Consider the following 18,932-nt stretch of genomic DNA (forward strand, 5'->3'; position numbering starts at 1 on the left):
AGCGACCCCGCCCCGAAAGTAAAAGTTCAAAATCTTTCTCTTTTACAAATACTGAACTTTTGTCGATTCTTACACTTGCAAATGTAAAATGTAAAGATATCATTATGTAAAGATATCATTATAATTATGCTATGAAAATACATTTGGATCAATGCATTAATATTATTAATATTACTATTATTCTTGCAATTAATTAAGTTTGTACAATTTTGCCAAGAATTATAAGAAAGATTCTAATTCGACAAACATGTACAATTTTTTTCCTTTTATATTATTAGTATTCTTTTAATATCAATTTAATATTTGTAATTTTTTTTATTATTAAGGGTAATCTGATATTTTAATTTATAGTTCATTTTCGACATATTTCGTTTTTTCGGTTTCATATAATCAATTATTTCCTGTAATGATAAAATATTCAAGTTATCTCGACTTTATCATTACTATGTTTACACCAAATACTGTCACATAAACAGATTTTAAATTTTTTGGAAGAAATAGAGGAAAGTAGATCTAAACTGAATATTTTTTACAAAAAAAACATACTTCGGTGTTATCATAAAGATTAATACATTAAAGATGTGCACAGTATCTTATCTAAAATATTAGCTGCCCAATTTTATTGTCGATTTCCTCTCATATTTTATAAAAATATATACAAACCTAAGATTTTTAATTCACACAGTTACTTATTTATTTTCTGAAGAATTTAAAAAAATTTTCTCAAATGCAATATGAATAATAGCAATCTTAATTAGGCAATCGAGAGATGACGTTTAATACAATGTTGCCTCCGCGGATAATTCCGCGGGAGAAGAGAAATCGAACGTCACACGCAGAGCATGAGGTCAAAGATTGTCAAATGAAAACAGTGGATTCTTCCATATCAGTTCAAGGAGGTTCTCAGAGCGGTCGAAGATCTACGGTTGGTGATCACAGCATCCAAAGAAACATCTTGTCGATTACGTGCGATTAATCACTTCACATAAAATTCATTCAATATACAATTCAGGTACAGAAATTTTAAGATATCGAGTCTTTTTATAAGTGAAGAATAAATTCAGAAAAGACCAGTAGCTGATAAAATTGGAGGAAAGATGCAGATCAAGGATAAACGAGTTATAGTGACTGGAGCGGCAAGTGATTTGGGTTTGACATTTAGCAGGGAGCTGTTGCGGAATGGCGCCTCGGTACGTTATTATTTAATAATAATGAGATTACATATACACATGATATATATCCGTATTCAATGTTATTTAATAATAATCCGTTCCACACATACACACACACACATCATTATACACGTTCTCTTCGCTCTCAATATTTGTTATATTCAATGATCTTACATGTCTGTTTTTATCTTCTTTTTTATCAATGAGAGTAATCAGTTCTTGTAAAGATTAATAGAGTGTAGTTAAATTCCAACATAATGTTTTTCAACCTATAATTTCTGATATATATTATCACTTTGATTGATGAACAATTTTTTTTTATATAACATCTGTCAATTTTATCTTTTACGATTTTTTGACACCTAAAGAATTAATAAACAATATCACTATCTTTGGTTATAAATACAGAAAAATATCAAATTTTTGCTTGTATTCTCGGCAGTATTGTGTCTACTTAATTTTATATCTTATTATATTTTATAATGTATAAATTAATTATATGTATATATAATATATTTATATGCTTTAATATAGTCTAATCTAAAAAATTTTATGTATATAATAAAATTACACAGAAAAACCGTATTTTAGATACAATTATACACATACATACATAAAGTTAAAATTTTTTGTATTACTTAAGAAATAATTTTTATTATTATTAATTGTTTGAAATAAATCTTAAATATGAAAACCGTAGAAAAATACGAAAAATTTTATTTGCAATTTCTATTGTAATATTTATATACGTAATTTAAAAATAAATGATAGTATGCTTATCATTATAAAATACAAGTAATGTATTTATATTTTGAAGATAAAGTTGTCATTAATAAACAAAAGATAAAAATTTCTTTAATCAATGAAGTGCAAATCATGTGGCGTACAATGATTCTGAAATATTTATGAAATGCATATAAATCATTATACAATAGGAACTTAACACTTTATACGAATTATAGGAATGTAAATACTTCTAGATTATAGTTTTGATCGATAGTCGACAATCTCCCGGAGAACAAGTTGTAGAGAATTTAAATAATGAGTTTGGTCGCAAACGTGCTGTATTTTTGCATTGCGATGTGACAAATAATTCTGAATTTGATGGTAAATATATTATACATATATACCACTAAAAATGAAATATTTATTAAAAAATACCTGCTTGAATAATTTTTCATATATATGTATAATGTACTTTTTAGTATTTTCAAATCATCATTTTCAAATCATCATTTTCAAATCATATTCATTTTGCATGAACGTATATTAATATGCAAATTAATTCTTTGCGCATAATTCATAAGAATCAAATTTATTTACGTTTATAACTCATGTGTATGTTGACAGATAAAAGTTTAAAGTCCAACCTTGTTTATTCCAGTCATGTTCAAAGAGGCGGTCAACATTCTTGGTGGGCTGGACATTTTAATAAATAATACTAACGTAATAAACGAAATTGATTTTTCCAGAGCTGTCGATGTTAATGTAGTAAGTTTTATTTCCAATATTTTGTTTTAATTTCGCAATAATTGTATTGACTAAAAAAATTGAGTTCAGATTTATGTAAGAGTTAAATATAACGATAAAAATAGCTCATAAAAGCAAAATATTTTCTGATAGGATAATCTTTTCTATATATAATTGCAACAACATTGTAGATATGTAACTACACGTCACTCTTATACAATTACATTAAATATAAAACTTTTAATTAAATATATAACATTAAATATATAAATAAAGAAAAATTTATTAATAAGAAACTTAAATATAACTAATTGTGTTTTATATAATTGTAAATAAAACTACGTAATAAGGTAATCTTAAGAAAAGCAAAATTTTTTTTTAAATATTAATCTTATTATTACAGACAGCAGTAATTCGTGGGACTCTTCTGGGAATTCAACAAATGCGAAAGGACTCTGAAGGCAAAGGTGGTGTTATTGTAAATATTTCATCCATTGCCGGATTGCAAGCGGTATCTCAGCTTCCGGTATATTCTGCTACGAAACATGCCGTAGTTAGTTTCAGCCAGTCTTTTGCAGTGAGTATTTACATGACAAAATCTATCATAAATAAATCTAGTATAACAAAAAAATTAAAAAATAAAGAGAAAAAACGATAGATTTTTTAAATATATAGAAATAAATTTTTTTGCGAAAGAAAGATATATGTATGTGTATAATATTTTAATACAGATATAAATATAACTGACAATTATTTTTTGTTGTGTTCCTTTTTATATAGTAAGAAATCTGTTCTTTAAATTAAAATTTCGACAATAATATGAGCTCTCTCTTTCTAGACTTTTGTATAATTTTTTATATGCTTCAGAAAAAAGGAATCTTCGTCTAATGAGTTGTCCTAATCTAATATTTTCGATTCACAGCAACCTTATCACTATGACAGGACCAATGTAAAAGTAATTGTTCTATGTCCTGGTTTGACCGGTATACCAATCTTAGAAGATCTACCACAAGGTATTTCGAGTACTGATATTTTGCAGAAATATCGACCGCAGAGGTAAGATTATTGTTAATACATATTTTTTTTGGTAAGCTCTCTTGAAATTTGTATAAAAATAAAATCTATCATAGGGTGGAGAGTGTCGCTCATGGATTGATATATGTAATTCGTTGCGCGCAAAATGGCAGTGTATGGATTAACGAAAATGGACAACCAGTTTATGAAGTGCAGCTTCCTAACACTCTACCGCAGAAGAAAACCGAATCCAACGTAAAGGAAAATTAATATGAAGTTGATCGGAGATTAAATATTCCGCATGTCAGTCGTATAACAAATATCAATATATTATAATTTTCATTTTTATAAAATATCTTATTTGATAAATCCATTATTGATTAATATAAGTTATAATATAATGTGAAATGTATTTGTAACAAATATTTAATAAGATATGTAAAAGTTTATATATTTCTTTATCTTGTTCATGTAACATTTTTATTGTTTTATATATATATATATATATATATATATATATATATATATAATAAAAAACACATTAAATCTATATAATATATAAACTACATAAAATTTTATATACATATGTATGTAAAATATATATAAAGTATATAATTTCTATATTCATAATACATTAATGAAAGAGAGGCAATAAATAAATATATTATATCCCGATAATAAATAATCGATTGATAAAATAATTCTTCAAACCACAAATTTAAATTTGCCACTGCGTAAAAAATAAAATCATATTTAACGATGATAATATACGAATAATATAAACAAACTATAATCATTAGGCTAGATATTAATTGGCAAAAAAAATACTGTAATCTTACGCAAATATGCATGAATATATCCGTGAACTGACGTACACCTTCGAATCGATGCAGATAAGTGGTACGAACGCATAAATGTTCACAGAGGAGAGAATCTCGCACTTTCACTATATGCAATTGAATACGATAATTAAACAAAAATCGTAAAACAGGAATTACTTTTGTCCCGATTCGGAGTAAAGTTCGATCAGAACCGACTCGTGCTGGTTACTAGTATCTGCTCGAGGTTGATTCCTCCGCGCGGGTTCTTTACTAATTTATCGTCGGCACGACGCCGACCGGACGTTAAGTGCACATTTTTCTATTGATAAAATGCAGCAAGCACGAGCTGTGCGCACGTCAAGCTCTTATCGTCGCTTTGTGCCACACGACTGCATCGTGTATATTGTTTCTAGAATTCGCTGATGCCACGAGCAATTGACGATAAGCGCCAGATGATTTGAAAATATTGCAGGAACGCAGTGATCATCAGCTTGTTTCTTCTTTCTTCTTTTCTCTAAATTTTTTAATTCTTTTACATGTATATTTAATAAATTAGTCATAAAAGATAAAAAAAGATATCCAATGGCTTTAGCAAATGTTCTGTATATTAATGTAGATTCATTATAAATGTTTAGATATTTATAATATGTAATATGTATATAATTGCGTAATATAATTGCAGCAACCGTCTAAACTAAATACTTTATCGAATTTGTTGAATTTTCGCATTATCTGTATTTCCAAATTCAATAATGCAAAAAGACCACCATGTACTGATAAGGCCACGGAAGATTGATAACATTTGATTAGGGTCGACTGCCGACGATAAGGCGATTAATGATTATTTTATTGCGCATTTTTCTTCTTATGCTCATTGCAGCAATACAACTATGCGAGCACAGTTTCAGATTCGTCGATTAAACGCTATCACATGATCATTACACATTAAATACTCGGAACCAATAGTTTGCTTTAAATTTGACCTTTACGAGTTATACATCATCATTTTATGAATAGTATGATACCATTTACGTCAAGTATCATACGCAACATTTTTTAATCAAACGCTATTTAAACTTATTAATCTGTAAAAATCATACAAAGATATCAAGTGCAATCGAGTGCAAAATTTATCTGAAATCTGCTTTAGTTGCATTTTCTTATATTTTTCATTAAAAACACCCATTTTTCATTTAAATTACCCAGATAACACAGATATTTCTAAAAGACGATTAAAAAAATTTAAAGATGTCTTATCATTCTTGACACGCGTCTTTAAGACGTCTTTTGATTTTTTCGTGCAGAGTGAGTATGTATATTTAGATTTGAGAAAGAGAGAAGAAATTGCATTTAAAATGAACAACAGTTCTTATTAATGCATCAAATAGAAATTAATTTAAAAATATTATAAAGATGTATATCGTCTAAGATCTCTCATCTGCACATACAAAGAGCGAAAATATTTCTTTTACATCTCGTGCTGCGAATATAATGTATGATCTACCAGTTCTGTGTGTCCCATAGCTGTCATAAATTTTTATTAATGGAACAGCTCACCGGGGTGAGATCAAGTATGCAAAATAAATATTTCGTGAAAAAATGCACGGTAGCTGGAATGCATTTTAATAAATTTTAATTTTGCTCAAACATTTAATTGTATTTCTAGCATGTATTTCATTATATATATTATTTTATAAATATTTAATAATCTTTTTTAGAATTCTCGTATAATGTTCATGTAATGCTAAGAATATACAAGAATTATAATATTTATGTTTTTAAAGGCTCAATTAACAATTAGAAGTTTATGGATTTTCCATTACAAGTATTTTGATTACAAAAATTAATATTTTCTTATAATAGTAAAATATTACTTAAGTGTATGAAAAATAAACGCATAATTATAAGGAATGCAATCATCTAATGCGACGCATTGCCTGGATCACGATCTGCGATATCTATATCGCTATTATCCTTAATTAAAAGAAAAAGTGTAACTGCTTCAAAAGATATTTCTCGATTTATGTCCGGTATGTCTAGTATCGGAAGGCGGGTTGCTGACGCGATTAATTCTCTGCGAAAGGGGTTAATTAAGAAAAGTGCTATCAAGAACGCGCAAAAAGAAAACAATGAGAAATGTATGTCTTAGTCTAGCGAGAGGGAAGATAAGCAAGAGACAATAAAAAGGCATAAAATCGCGATTAATGCTAATAATTAAAAAATATCGAAAGCAAGTAAAAATATTGATGTAAAAAATATCAAAAATAACAATCTTGTGAAATAAATTGTTTATTACTTAAAATTACTGTTTTTTTTTATATTATTGAGTTTGCTGAATTCAATATCTTGAGGTCTATTTCACTCTAAATTCGAAATTTCCAGTTGCACAAGGATATGAAATAACATGTTACATAAGTTAAAGCTAATGACATACTATTCGTCATACATTGTCATTGTTATGATAAATGACTATTATATTTTTTCTTATTTCAATAATCAGAAATATTAAAAAAAAAATGTTTTCCGCAGAAAAATTAAATCATTTGTTAATTTAATAGTGAATCTAACAGCACTTCTAATCGATCATTATAATGTACATTCAAATATTTTTCTTGAATAAGTATATCAGTGTAACAAAAGGCGAAAATCGATTCTTAAGTTTCTGAAACCATTGACACTTTATGGGAAAATTAAAAAACTTTCTGTTTGAGAGATCGTAATCGTTCTATGCGTTAATCCAAAGTCCATCTGAACATCCCCGCCACACAAGTCGTGATGAAGACGCGGTATCGTAAAATCCCACATCGCTACTTACTGTATATAAATACTTGGAGGACCGTTCGAAGTTCAGTCAAAACATACGTATAGCACGATATCGTTCTTCTCGCTTCAACTTTACTTTAAACTGAGCTCTTCGAAAATTGACTGCTTTTAAAATATTTATAAAGATTTCGTTTACAGAAAAGAAAATGGGTAAGTCCTTTTATGAAACGCGTATCTGCCATATTTCGAAGTTATTTTGCGATTCGATAGTGTCTCGACGTGAAAAAATGTGTAATATAAAAAATAGATTCTTGAATTTTGTAAGATTTTCTAAATATTCGAGATGTATTGTAAAATTGCACAAAAAATGTGATATTTATTTTTAAAAAATGTAATATGGTTGGCAAGTTATTCTTTTGGAAAGTTAAAACAAATTTTCAGCGCGCCCGCGAAGAAAATTCCGAATATTAAAACATTTTAATAAATAAAAGAATCAGATATTTGCTTTTTTTAAAATTATAGAAAAATCAAAAGTTGCTAAAGACACAGGGAATTTAGGAATTTTATTAAATATTATGCTACTTTCTAAAAGTGAATCAGTGTATTATCACTGATTTACAGTGCTGTACTTATAACTGTTTGTAATCAGTGACTATTTACTGTTTTTCAGTGATAATACACTGATTCACTTTTAGAGAGTATATATAATATTTCATTAATAAGATATATAAATAAATAAAAATATAAAAAAGAAAAAATTTTTGCATTCATTAAATATCTTAAATGTTAAAGAAATAAAACATATAGATTTGATTAATCTTTGCATAAGAATTCGGCAAAATTGTTGTTTTTTTTCTAAACATGGCCATTATATTAAATTCAATGATTATTTAATAAACATTAAATAATAAATAAACTATTGTGTTAAAAAATATGATTTTGTTTTTTTTATACCTTCTTTTTTTGTAGTGTGTTCTCCACATTTAATATCATATAAATAATAATACGTACAAATGTAATATAATTTTAATTAACACAAATTAATATAAACATAATGATTTTTATTATATATTAAAATGAATTTTATTCTGCATTTATTGAAATTTTATATTATAGATTCAACTCCAACATCGTGTCGTCGACGTTCGTCAGCATCCGAAAGAGCAAAGGAAATAGAAGCAATCAATTGTATCATTTCTGGAAAAAACATTCTAATAACTGGTGGTGCAGCAGGATTGGGTCATGCTTTTCTTAATCATTTTTTAAAGCACGGAGCAAATGTAAGCTAATAATATATGAAATATCATGTATATAAATAAGGCTCTTCATTATATAAATATATATCTATTTATATTAATATCTTTATAAATTAGAACAATTAATACCATTTTGTACAAATTTAAAAAAAATGATTTTCTATCATATCTAAATATAAGATATATTCCTTCTCTTCTATTTGTTAAATTTACAAAATGATATTAGAAGTCTCCTCTTTTTCTCTTTTATACATATTATCAATATTATCATTATTATATTTTATTACTCATATTTGTTGCAGAAAGTGATTATATTGGACATCGACACTGAAACCGGCAAACGAATTGCACTTGGTATCGAAAAATCTTGCGGCGAAAAAAAAGTACACTTTGTACACGCCGACGTATCTAATCACAAGCGAATGACTGGTAAATATAAGGCAAAATCGCGTATAAATATTTATTCAACATTATAATCGCCAAACCTCCCATCGAGCTATCATTATTTTATTTTGGGTCTTATATCAATTTGTAGAAGCTTTCGAAGAAGCATTATCTTTGGTGGGAAATATCGATATCGTTATAAACAATGCCGGAGTTTTGGACGAGCGAAGATGGGAAAAGGAAATTGCGGTGAATATTGTGAGTATTATTAATAACTATCTATTGACTCATTAATTTATTCATATCATTAATGATAATTTTTTAATTTTATGATTTCCTTACCCTGTTACACGTTATTTTCCTAAGATCTTGAATATCTTATATTTTTACATTTCAATATCAGCTCTTCAAGAGTTGTGCTATAAAATGATTTTGTTAGCACATTACTTACAAACAAATATAAAAAAACTAGAAAGTAAACGTTATTAATAAGAATAATAATAAAAATCGAAATTTAAAAAACCTTAATATATGTCATAGGGTGGTATGATTAACACTGCGATGTTAGCTATAAAATACATGAGTAAAGATGCGGGTGGGCAAGGTGGTGTCTTGGTGAATGTGAGCCAACACATGGATATTCGAAATACGGCTCAACTTCCGATTTATACTGCTACAAAACACGCTGTTATTGGTTTATCGGAATCTCTCTCGGTAATTATACTATATAAAAAATTAAGCACAATTATAAGTGTTTCGATTATGTAAGCAAGTACTACGTAGGTGGCTATATTTGTATAAAATTCCTGACGAATTTATTACTATATGTTAAAGCATTCTTTTAAATTATAAGAGATATCTCGAAGTTTTCAATTTTCACTATTCACGATTTTTCCTTCTTGACAGGATCCTTGTTATTACGAGAAGACCGGTGTTACCGTAATAACTTTGTGTCCAGGACTGACGGAAACCGCTCTGACGATAGATAGTCCTAACAAACTACTCTCCAGAGTCATGAAGGCGGATTTCGTCAAAAATCTTGAACAATTTTCGATACAGACGTAAGTTGTCATTGCTATTGTCTTTACAATGAACATGATAGATTAATCAGCTAGATAAAAGCGCCGGTAAATTTATATTCGCTGCGCAATTATTTTAATCGCAAATAAATTATTTACAAGTATTTTTCTTTGAGCTCCCGCGAGTTTCGAGATGAATTTCTTCGTGTAACGTGAAAATGTAGCTCGCCCTTAGCTAAATCCAATCCTGTGATAGGACATTGCATCTTTCTCCTTCGGTGGTTACGTGTAATCACTTGGAAGAAAAATCTTTCCATGTGTTGCTATTTATTCGTATTCCTTTTTCAGACCTTATGTAGTCGCGCAGGGTCTGATGACAATATTAAGGATCGGCGAATCCGGCAGTATTTGGGTCATCGAGAACGGCAGTGCGCCTTACGAGGTCTACGTGCCGAATCCGCAAACACTACGTCGTCACTACAAGAATAATTTCTCACACGTCGAGATTAAGGTCGTGAAGGGTCGACCGATAAGGGAAGTCTGTGACAACAGCAGAACAGACCTGATGAGCTGCGCCTGATCGTATGCTGATTAAACAAGGGTTCGATCGTGATTTCTCTCGTTTTACTCAACACCGAAAATCTTTTCGCGCAACGTTCACATGACGGACGTGTTGTGAATCGAAAAGACTTCGTATGAAGACATTTCACGCACAAATGTAATCAGAAGCGTGAAAAGGATGAAATGTAGTTTTAAAGCGAAAAATCGTGATATTTCGTAAATTTTCTTTCGCAACTATATGTATCTTTCGTAATTAAAAAGTTTTACGCGTATTTGCTGCCATCTGACTGTACTGGTGTGTTTGATCCATATGTCTATCATAATTTGACACACATTACGTATCTGAATTTATTTTTTTTAAATCGAAACATCAAATGTATATGTATATGTATATACGGATATTTTTTTAATAAAAAAAGTTATAATAAATGATTTGAAAAATGATATTAAATGATTCTATATCGATTCGATATATAGAAATAATACCTTAAAATCTCATGCAAATTTCATAGATTTATAGCACTTTCACATTTAATTTTTTATATGTTGTGAACTCCAAAATTTGTTATAAATAGAGAATAATATATGGGAATTTCGACTGAAGTTTGATAATGTCAGTGTGCACATTAGCAGACAATATCGTAATATTGTGATACAATTACTTTCATTTAAATGCGCCATTTAAAAACAAAAACACAAGTCCATATATGCAAAACTAGAAAGACATAATGGCTCCTGTATGTTCGAGTCGCAATAAACTGATGCGACCTATTAATCTATGGAAGGACGAGAAATAAATCACTTTATCGCTTATCAAGCATTTAAAAAAAAACACTGGATGTAGCGTGTGGAAGACGCAATTTTTTACGCACATTCTAATCATATCGTATAATACGCAGCACATTTCAGTAGCATCAAGCACATGATAGCCTTGTATTTAACATACGTTAGGAGCCTATGTATTAAAGACGTTATATAATTCTATTTACACAAGTACATTTCTTTTTTTTTTCGGAAACCGCACAACACTTATCTTTTACTTATCTCAAATCGCTCATTTAAATTTACGTAATCTGGCATTTAAATTCATAAAATTCTCACGTTTGCATTTATCAGAAGGAAGCACAAGAGAAGGATTTGTATGAATATTTTACAAGAATATTTTGTCGATATTACAACCATGTGGAAACAAGAAAGTGTTTTATTTCACACTTTCGAGTACTATGGAAAGCAGTGCGTAGGAAATTGGAAATGACACGACGTGTTATTTCATCATTTCAATATTATTTAGCATCGGGAATCACAATGTAGCCGCTGTACAAAACAAAAATTCATTCTCGCGTATATTACGTTTTATTCTTTTCACATGTACGAGGCATGAAACTTAAAAGTTAAATTTTTTCATCACTGTATTTCTTTCTATTTGCGTATTTTATTTTATATTTCCTATGATTTTTTTATTTTACTCTGCGTTTCCTCTGATAGCTTATTGAGATTTGCTTATCAATTATATAAATTTCAAGTTATGTGTATGTGTGTATGTGTAAATGTTTATGTATGTATTTATATAATATCTGTACGAGTTGGACTCTGTACGAGCCATAGAAAAATAATAGTCGCAAATAATATTCTTATTCTGTTTTCTTCCACGTCTTATATCTTTAAGGACATTATCATGCTTTTAGTCTTACTCGTATCGCCATTTAACATAATTCTACGCGCAGAGTATCGTCGTGTATCAAAAAGGATTCTTCGAAAGCGTAAATTATAATGACACAATTATTACAATCAAATTATTATGACAAAAATTATCTTTATGTATTTAATACTTTGGACATCTTTGTCATAATTTACTTGTATACTTGACACATACAAACTCAGTTTGTTGTATATGTATACAGAAAATTGTTCTCGTTTCAAGACTAGAACGATTAAATAAATTTATAAAAAAAATTAATTAAAAAATTACGATTTTACTCGAAATTACATGTATGATCGTTATTTTATAAATAATTATTTAAATACCTTCTCTTCCACATATATGTATATTGAATATAAGTGCTCCAATCTTTCTTCCTAAATATATGTATTATTAGAGTATCAGAGACAAAGAGATATACATATATAATTGGCAAAATATTAATTTAAGATATAATTATAAATAATAAATGTGCATCTTTGTGAAAAACATCGATTTTAATAGGCACATTACAAATTATAAATTTAATATAATTTATCATTGATTATATGTCGATTTAGAGTTTTATTTGTTGAAGGTACTTAATAAATTCGAGAGCAATCGAGGAATCCTTAGTTTAGAACACGATGACAATAATATAACATGATTTAGAACTTAGCTACTTACAATACGATGCTTACAGCTTTCATAATTCTAGATGCAGATCTTACAAAGAAAGAGTAAACAGACCGCAAAGCTTCCAATTTAATAATACAAAAATTCTGTATAAACTGTTTTTTCCTCATTTTCCCATTTATTATATATTTATTATCTTAATAAAATTATATGTTTACATGAACTTCATGCTAAGCACTCGAAGAATTTTGTCTGCGTATGCTCAAAAAAAAGAAACAAAACAAAATAAAAGGATATCTCTTTTCGCCAAATTTGCCTTGTACTATATATTTCACAGTATATTTCTATTCTTGACAAATGCAATTAGATACAATCGATTTTTACATACTTTGACGAGAAAGTACTTTTATGCACGTCTATTGCCATCAACTTCCGATATACGGATACAAACCAGCTATTCCATAACGACCAGTATCATCAAGTCACCATCATTATAAAGCCATTCCATAATTATTTATAGTCAAGTCTTGAGAAAACCGGACTGAAAAATGATCACGATCGAATTGAATTTTTCCTAACTACAAACTAATTTATTTAAAGTGTGGTTTCAGATTATTCCTCATTAAGAATTTTATTAATATAAACATATTTCTAATTAAATAAAACTTATGACTATTTTCCCTAATTTTCTTCTCCAAATTCTCTTATATCCGAGCCCACAAATAAGTATCAATATAAAAAAGAAAGTTAAGGAACAATATTCTAATTGTAATTGACTTTATTTCCTTAACGAAAATATATCTTTTTTCTTAATATCAACTCATCGTGATCATTGTCGACTAAACGGTAAGAAAATTTGTCTTTAAAAGTACCTTCTTCGATCATCTAGTCGCAAAATATCGATGCAAAGAGTCATATGCGCCAAAAACGTCCATATGTGCGATTCTTGTCATCTAACTCCACACGTAACCACCGGTTCGGCGCTTGTAAGAAAAAAAGCGCGCTTCCTTATACAATATAATCTACATTTACGCCGGCGGTGTGTACCTTTTATTATTCGATTGCCAAATTTTAACCCAAATCAGTCCATAACGGTAGACCACATATCGTAAAAATCTTAATCTATAGTTCAATACTTATATAGCAGCGCATCGCTCATATTTCGCGGCATATTACTCTTTTACGCCGTACCGGTGACAAATTACATTCTTGCTTTATATTTAAATAACGTTCGTCTGCGACTGAGAGGCAGACTGTTCGTTGGTCGCGCGATTTTGACTCACCGTATTACTCTGTTGATTAGGAGGCTTCCGATTACCGCCCCTGCTACCTCGATAACCACCCCGGAAACCAGGGTTACCGCCACCACCACTGCCTCTGTACATATTTCCCATTCCGCGAGTAAAATAACCACGGCCGCGGAATCCTCCGCGTCTCGTGGAAGCCACGCCAAACGTTTCCGAATTCAGTTTTCGTTCCGTTCTCCAATCCGTACGTTGGAATCGCCTAAAAAAGTTTATGTAAAATATCTCAGAAATTACAGATGAGAAAATAATCAAAGATTCAATGTGCAATGTTTCGTTCTGTAAAAGAATTAATTTTGAAGTTGAGAAAATTAAAATAAATTTAGGAGAACGTAGATTCAAATAATTTTAACAAATTTTTAAAGATCTATTTTTATAAATTTTTAAACAAGTATGCGCATATTAGTATGCTATTGATTTTTTTTTCAATTATACACACATTATTATATATAATTATATCCACTTATTCTTAATAATACATACCCTTTACTCCTTTCGACAGCTTCACAGCTAATATTATCAAAGAATGATTTCGATTTATCATAATGAACAATCTCTGGTTCTTCCTCGGGTTCGCCTTCACCTGCACCTGTTTCATTCCCACTGTCATCCTTTTTCTCATTATCAGCACCATCTATCTTCGTTTTTGCCAATTGTGATCTGAAATATATATAAAACAATATATATTTTATATATCTTTAAAAATATATCTTTAATATATTTTATATATCTTTAAAAATAACTTTATAATATTGTTAATGCGAAGCGTAAACAATCTATATATGACGTACGATTGCTTTAAATTCGCATTGATTTACTTTTGCATGGTGTCCACATTGGTCATTTCAATTATTACTTGAAATGAATCCGGCACGTAACCATGCAGAATCAATATTCAATTAGCATTTTTATTCTTACCTCAACTCTTCGAATTCAGTGTTGGCTTGCTCGAAATCATAGTCATTGTCAAATTTGAGTGTATTCTTAGGCTTGGCACCAGCGTTGCCTGCTTGAATCGTACGGAAATTACCGCGTCCTCTACCTCCACCTCTACCTCTCATGTTGCCGCGATTCACCCAACCACCTTGGGGATGACCGCGATTACCTCGACCACTTTGCATATGACCTTGGTTATGACCATCATGCTTCATCATGTCCCTCTTTGCATCGTTATAGTGAGACATGCCCATATTGCCCTTATTACCTCCATGACTACACATACAAAAAAATATTCTATTAAAATTCTGTAAAGCTTTACGATTTGTTTATTAAATAATATTAATAATATAAATATGTATAATAAATGTGTGTATATATAAAATGGCTTTTTAAATTTGATATTAGAAAATCCAGCATTAAATGTAAGATAACTGAAGGTAAGGTATAAAAAAATGTGATAAATATGATCATATTTCTAATATTAATTTTAAATAAATAAAACTGTTACTAAAAGTAACATTTTATGGGTTCATTATATAAGTAAAAGAATTAATCCTTAGGTAAGAATTGCAGGTACCTATCATGATCTCGACGAGGCGGTTGGACGGTCCTGATGTTTGACTTGTCATTCAATTTTCCCATGTTATTACTTTGCTGCTGCGATTGTTGTTCATGTCCTACCTGAATACCTTGATCCATAGTTGGACTTTTTCTTGTCAATAAGGATGATGTAGGAGTAGTAGAACGAGATCCACCACTAATGAGATCTAATACACCTGTTATTTCAAAATAAATGCATTAAGTAAAAAGTATATTTTTATTAATAAGAGGGCAATAATAGCAGGTCAAAGATGAAAGCGCTTCTAATTCAATACAAAACTTTAGTATAAGAAAATAAAAACAAATTTTTCATTCCCAATTTTTAAATAAAATATCTACAAAAGTTTCACATATATGATGTAAAAGAAATCTCTCGAGGATTTTTCAACAATTATTATTGTTTATTGTTACTGTTCTTGCTATTTTGTTTTTGGTTGTGATATAAGCATAATGGAATAAAATTGAAAAATTCATATGCAAAAAATATCATGCATTAATCTTAAAAATGATTAAACGTAAGAATTGAATTACAATAAATTATACAAATTTGAATAGCCAATGTTAAAAATATTTTTTTAAATGTATCCAAATATTAAGATTTCAAATACAGAAATTTAATCATGCATAAAAGTGCATGATTGCAAAGCAATATTTACTCGACCAACATTGTAAAATGTACATAAAAAAACAGATAAGTGCAAAGTATGCGGATAGGTGAAAAGCTTGCAAAATACTAGAAATAATAGCATAAGAGTGAACTCTTGTTAATAAAATAGATAGTTCACATTTCATTGTCATAAGGTTAATTACAAATATAAGAAGATGCTATTAAAAAATACCATCATGTATTTATCAGATATTTTATATACCAGTTTTTAATAGACCAAAGCTCAAGAGAAAAATGCTTTGCAGGCATTACCAAAGCAGGAGCAGCAAGAAACATGCCAGCAAGGTATTTCATGGCAAAAACAGTTTACCATCTTCCAGAGATTGATCTTTTGGTAATGGGTCGATATTGGCCGTTGGCAGTGAGTTTGGGATAGAGATGGCATTGGGTTCAGCGGAGCCCAAGCTCAACTCACTTTGCTGTTTATTAATTGTTCCGCGAGGATCTCTAGCTGCTGTCTGCATTCCCATTACTGGCCCCATGGTTCCCATACCCATGCCATATGGAGCTCCATATTGACCACCCATTGGGCCCATTTGGCCCATCATCGGATGGGCATAACTAGGCTGTGGTTGATACGATTGCTGACCCATAGATGGCTGCACTGTCATCTACAAACAAATACATCAATGTAATATAATTAATTTCACTTTTTTTTTAAGCATTGTATTTGTGCCAAATTTGAGTTTCTATGTGAAAAATAAATATTTAATAAAATAATTACCTGCACAATAGCTGGATCATTGGGAATAGAACTAACATTGTTGACAACTCTGATGTCTTTGATGTCAGACCCACGAAATAGAATATACTCGTACACCTGATTTTGTGGTGCCACAGGAAGTTGAGTTTCTCTATCCTCAGTACCAAAGGAGCGTACTAAAAGAGAATAAATAATTTATTTCGAGTTTTTACAATTAGAGAAAAATTGCTACAATTTCTTGTTATTAATATTGAAAAAGTTACATATTATAGTCAGATATATATATGTAAGTTACTTTAAAATTAAAATAAAGCTTCTCCATTTAAAAAATATTTATAAATTAAAATTACAATGTATATAATAACTAACAATAAGAATTATATCATAGTAACAGCACTATTACTTATATTGCAATAATTTATTGCACAAAATCTTTGTCTAATTTTTACTTTACATTAACTAGCATCATTAAAAGAAAGAAGTGATTATTAATGAGAATATTCTTTTTTATATGACTCATATAACATACAGAACATCAATATAAATTCATATTCATAGAATTCCAAGAATAATATTTGTTTCTTAAGTTCAAGATACTGCAAAGTCATTTGTCTACATGTTGGATCTAATGGAACAAGGGAATCAAGGACATGTAAACATTCCAAAGAAAGAGACAAATATTCTATATAAACATTACACATACCAAATTCAAATTCAAAATTATATCATCAATAACGTACTAATAGACAAACCTTTAAAAATAATATTAAAGCAGCATAAAAATAATATCGAAAAAATTTGCATAAATTTTTTAACTTTGCCAAACTTACTATCTATTAAACATAATCGAAAATTATAATTCGAATAAGTACTAACCATTGCGATATAAAAATTGCAATGGATCTAAGCAATGGATTTTCGCTAGCGGCGATTGCCGAGTCAATCATAACCGTGATATAGAAAGTAGACTGAATGATCTTCAATGGCCATCCGATACTTGTGAAGTTTCCGCCGAATGCGCAGATTAAATTATGCGACGCATACGAGACCGATTTAACGAAATTAGGGCTTTGTATCACGATGGAACTTTCAAGAATCTAACCGGCGTCTCCTCGGTAAACGTTACACGAAGACACCAGGTCACCGCGACCCCGATTGTTTTGTGGTGCGATATGCCGGATAAATTGCGAAGCACCGGCAACGCTTTACGAACGAAGCCGTTGTTCGTAAGATTCGACGCGCGACAAAGGAATTGTCGATGTCGAGAGCGCGAGATGAGCGAGGATTGTCGTGATCAAATCGCTTTAGCGGTCTCAACAAAGGTTCTCTTCGGCGAAGGTCGAAACCGGCCCGATCTGACAAGAGTTCAAAGGCGGGAGTCGATGTGACCTCTATGTTTATCCGCGAAAACATAAGATAAATCGCACGAAAGTTAATTTAACGATATATCATGATTGAAATCGGCGAAATTATATAGACCGCAAGACGCTTACGAGACTCTCGCACGAAGCGAGAAACGAATCGAGGGTACTAATTTTTCGGCGGCGTTGGCGGCGAATCGTGCATGGTAGATGCGGCGCGGCCCGGGACTCCATCTTGGATTCTCGTCTACTCACCGTTAGCCAGGGCGATCGTGCATTCCTGCGGATCGACGGTGAATAATCGGCCCTCATATCGAATATCCGCCTTCGAGATCAAGCTGATCTTCGAGCCCAGCTCTGGCATACCACCGCTCATCTTGACTCTGTCTCCGTCGCGCACTGATCGATGTGATTTTACAGGATTCACGACACCATCTGACGAGACTTCCCAGCTGACAGCAATGATCGACGGCGGACTGTCCAAGAGCGCCACAGAACGCGACGCATGCGCGACGCGGTTCCCTCTCTCCCCTGAGATTTGGGAGAATCTTCAAACGGCGAGATTTTACGCGAATCTCAACTGG

At 30.3% G+C, this 18,932-nt stretch overlaps 3 protein-coding genes across 5 annotated transcripts; 2 read left to right on the forward strand and 1 right to left on the reverse strand.

The window, feature by feature from the left end:
• Positions 1 to 857: 857 nt before the first annotated feature.
• Positions 858 to 4,118, forward strand: LOC145961140 (15-hydroxyprostaglandin dehydrogenase [NAD(+)]-like). Its single transcript, XM_083081027.1, has 7 exons — positions 858 to 925; positions 1,013 to 1,190; positions 2,153 to 2,279; positions 2,557 to 2,663; positions 3,046 to 3,219; positions 3,565 to 3,698; positions 3,773 to 4,118. Exons 2-7 carry the CDS (start codon positions 1,098 to 1,100, stop codon positions 3,924 to 3,926), a joined length of 789 nt encoding a protein of 262 aa, XP_082937153.1. The 5' UTR covers positions 858 to 925; positions 1,013 to 1,097; the 3' UTR covers positions 3,927 to 4,118.
• Positions 4,119 to 7,305: 3,187 nt separating this feature from the next.
• LOC145960281 (15-hydroxyprostaglandin dehydrogenase [NAD(+)]-like) lies at positions 7,306 to 10,904 on the forward strand. Its single transcript, XM_083079633.1, has 7 exons — positions 7,306 to 7,450; positions 8,357 to 8,520; positions 8,799 to 8,925; positions 9,032 to 9,138; positions 9,421 to 9,594; positions 9,787 to 9,941; positions 10,248 to 10,904. Exons 1-7 carry the CDS (start codon positions 7,447 to 7,449, stop codon positions 10,477 to 10,479), a joined length of 963 nt encoding a protein of 320 aa, XP_082935759.1. The 5' UTR covers positions 7,306 to 7,446; the 3' UTR covers positions 10,480 to 10,904.
• Positions 10,905 to 11,724: 820 nt separating this feature from the next.
• Tral (LSM14 family protein trailer hitch) lies at positions 11,725 to 18,833 on the reverse strand. 3 transcript variants are annotated; one of them, XM_083079629.1, is made up of 7 exons: positions 18,604 to 18,833; positions 17,009 to 17,163; positions 16,595 to 16,895; positions 15,595 to 15,793; positions 14,997 to 15,290; positions 14,562 to 14,738; positions 11,725 to 14,280 (listed from the first exon to the last, which is right to left on the reverse strand). In XM_083079629.1, exons 1-7 carry the CDS (start codon positions 18,722 to 18,724, stop codon positions 13,995 to 13,997), a joined length of 1,533 nt encoding a protein of 510 aa, XP_082935755.1. In that variant the 5' UTR covers positions 18,725 to 18,833; the 3' UTR covers positions 11,725 to 13,994. The 3 variants fall into 3 exon arrangements, with proteins under 3 accessions (XP_082935755.1, XP_082935757.1, XP_082935758.1); XM_083079631.1 differs by having other exon boundaries at positions 16,700 to 16,895; positions 18,604 to 18,832; XM_083079632.1 differs by lacking the exon at positions 18,604 to 18,833 and adding an exon at positions 17,864 to 18,339.
• Between the last annotated feature and the right edge of the window lie 99 nt (positions 18,834 to 18,932).

The sequence above is a fragment of the Camponotus vicinus genome, unplaced genomic scaffold (assembly GCF_025532165.1).
Source record: "Camponotus vicinus isolate PSW18456_S1 unplaced genomic scaffold, iyCamVici1.0 SCAF_10, whole genome shotgun sequence".
Lineage (NCBI taxonomy): Eukaryota > Metazoa > Arthropoda > Insecta > Hymenoptera > Formicidae > Camponotus > Camponotus vicinus.

Coding starts and splice junctions, on each gene's coding strand:
- LOC145961140 (XM_083081027.1), top strand. CDS start 1,098: ATGCAGATCAAGGATAAACGAGTTATAGTGACTGGAGCGGCAAGTGAT. Junction 2,280..2,556: donor AAATAATTCTGAATTTGATG/GTAAATATATTA, acceptor TGTTTATTCCAG/TCATGTTCAAAGAGGCGGTC. Junction 3,699..3,772: donor CAGAAATATCGACCGCAGAG/GTAAGATTATTG, acceptor AATCTATCATAG/GGTGGAGAGTGTCGCTCATG.
- LOC145960281 (XM_083079633.1), top strand. Junction 8,521..8,798: donor TTTTAAAGCACGGAGCAAAT/GTAAGCTAATAA, acceptor TATTTGTTGCAG/AAAGTGATTATATTGGACAT. Junction 9,595..9,786: donor GTTTATCGGAATCTCTCTCG/GTAATTATACTA, acceptor CCTTCTTGACAG/GATCCTTGTTATTACGAGAA.
- Tral (XM_083079629.1), bottom strand. CDS start 18,724: ATGAGCGGTGGTATGCCAGAGCTGGGCTCGAAGATCAGCTTGATCTCG. Junction 16,896..17,008: donor ATGATCCAGCTATTGTGCAG/GTAATTATTTTA, acceptor ATTTGTTTGTAG/ATGACAGTGCAGCCATCTAT. Junction 15,794..16,594: donor AGATCAATCTCTGGAAGATG/GTAAACTGTTTT, acceptor TTGAAATAACAG/GTGTATTAGATCTCATTAGT.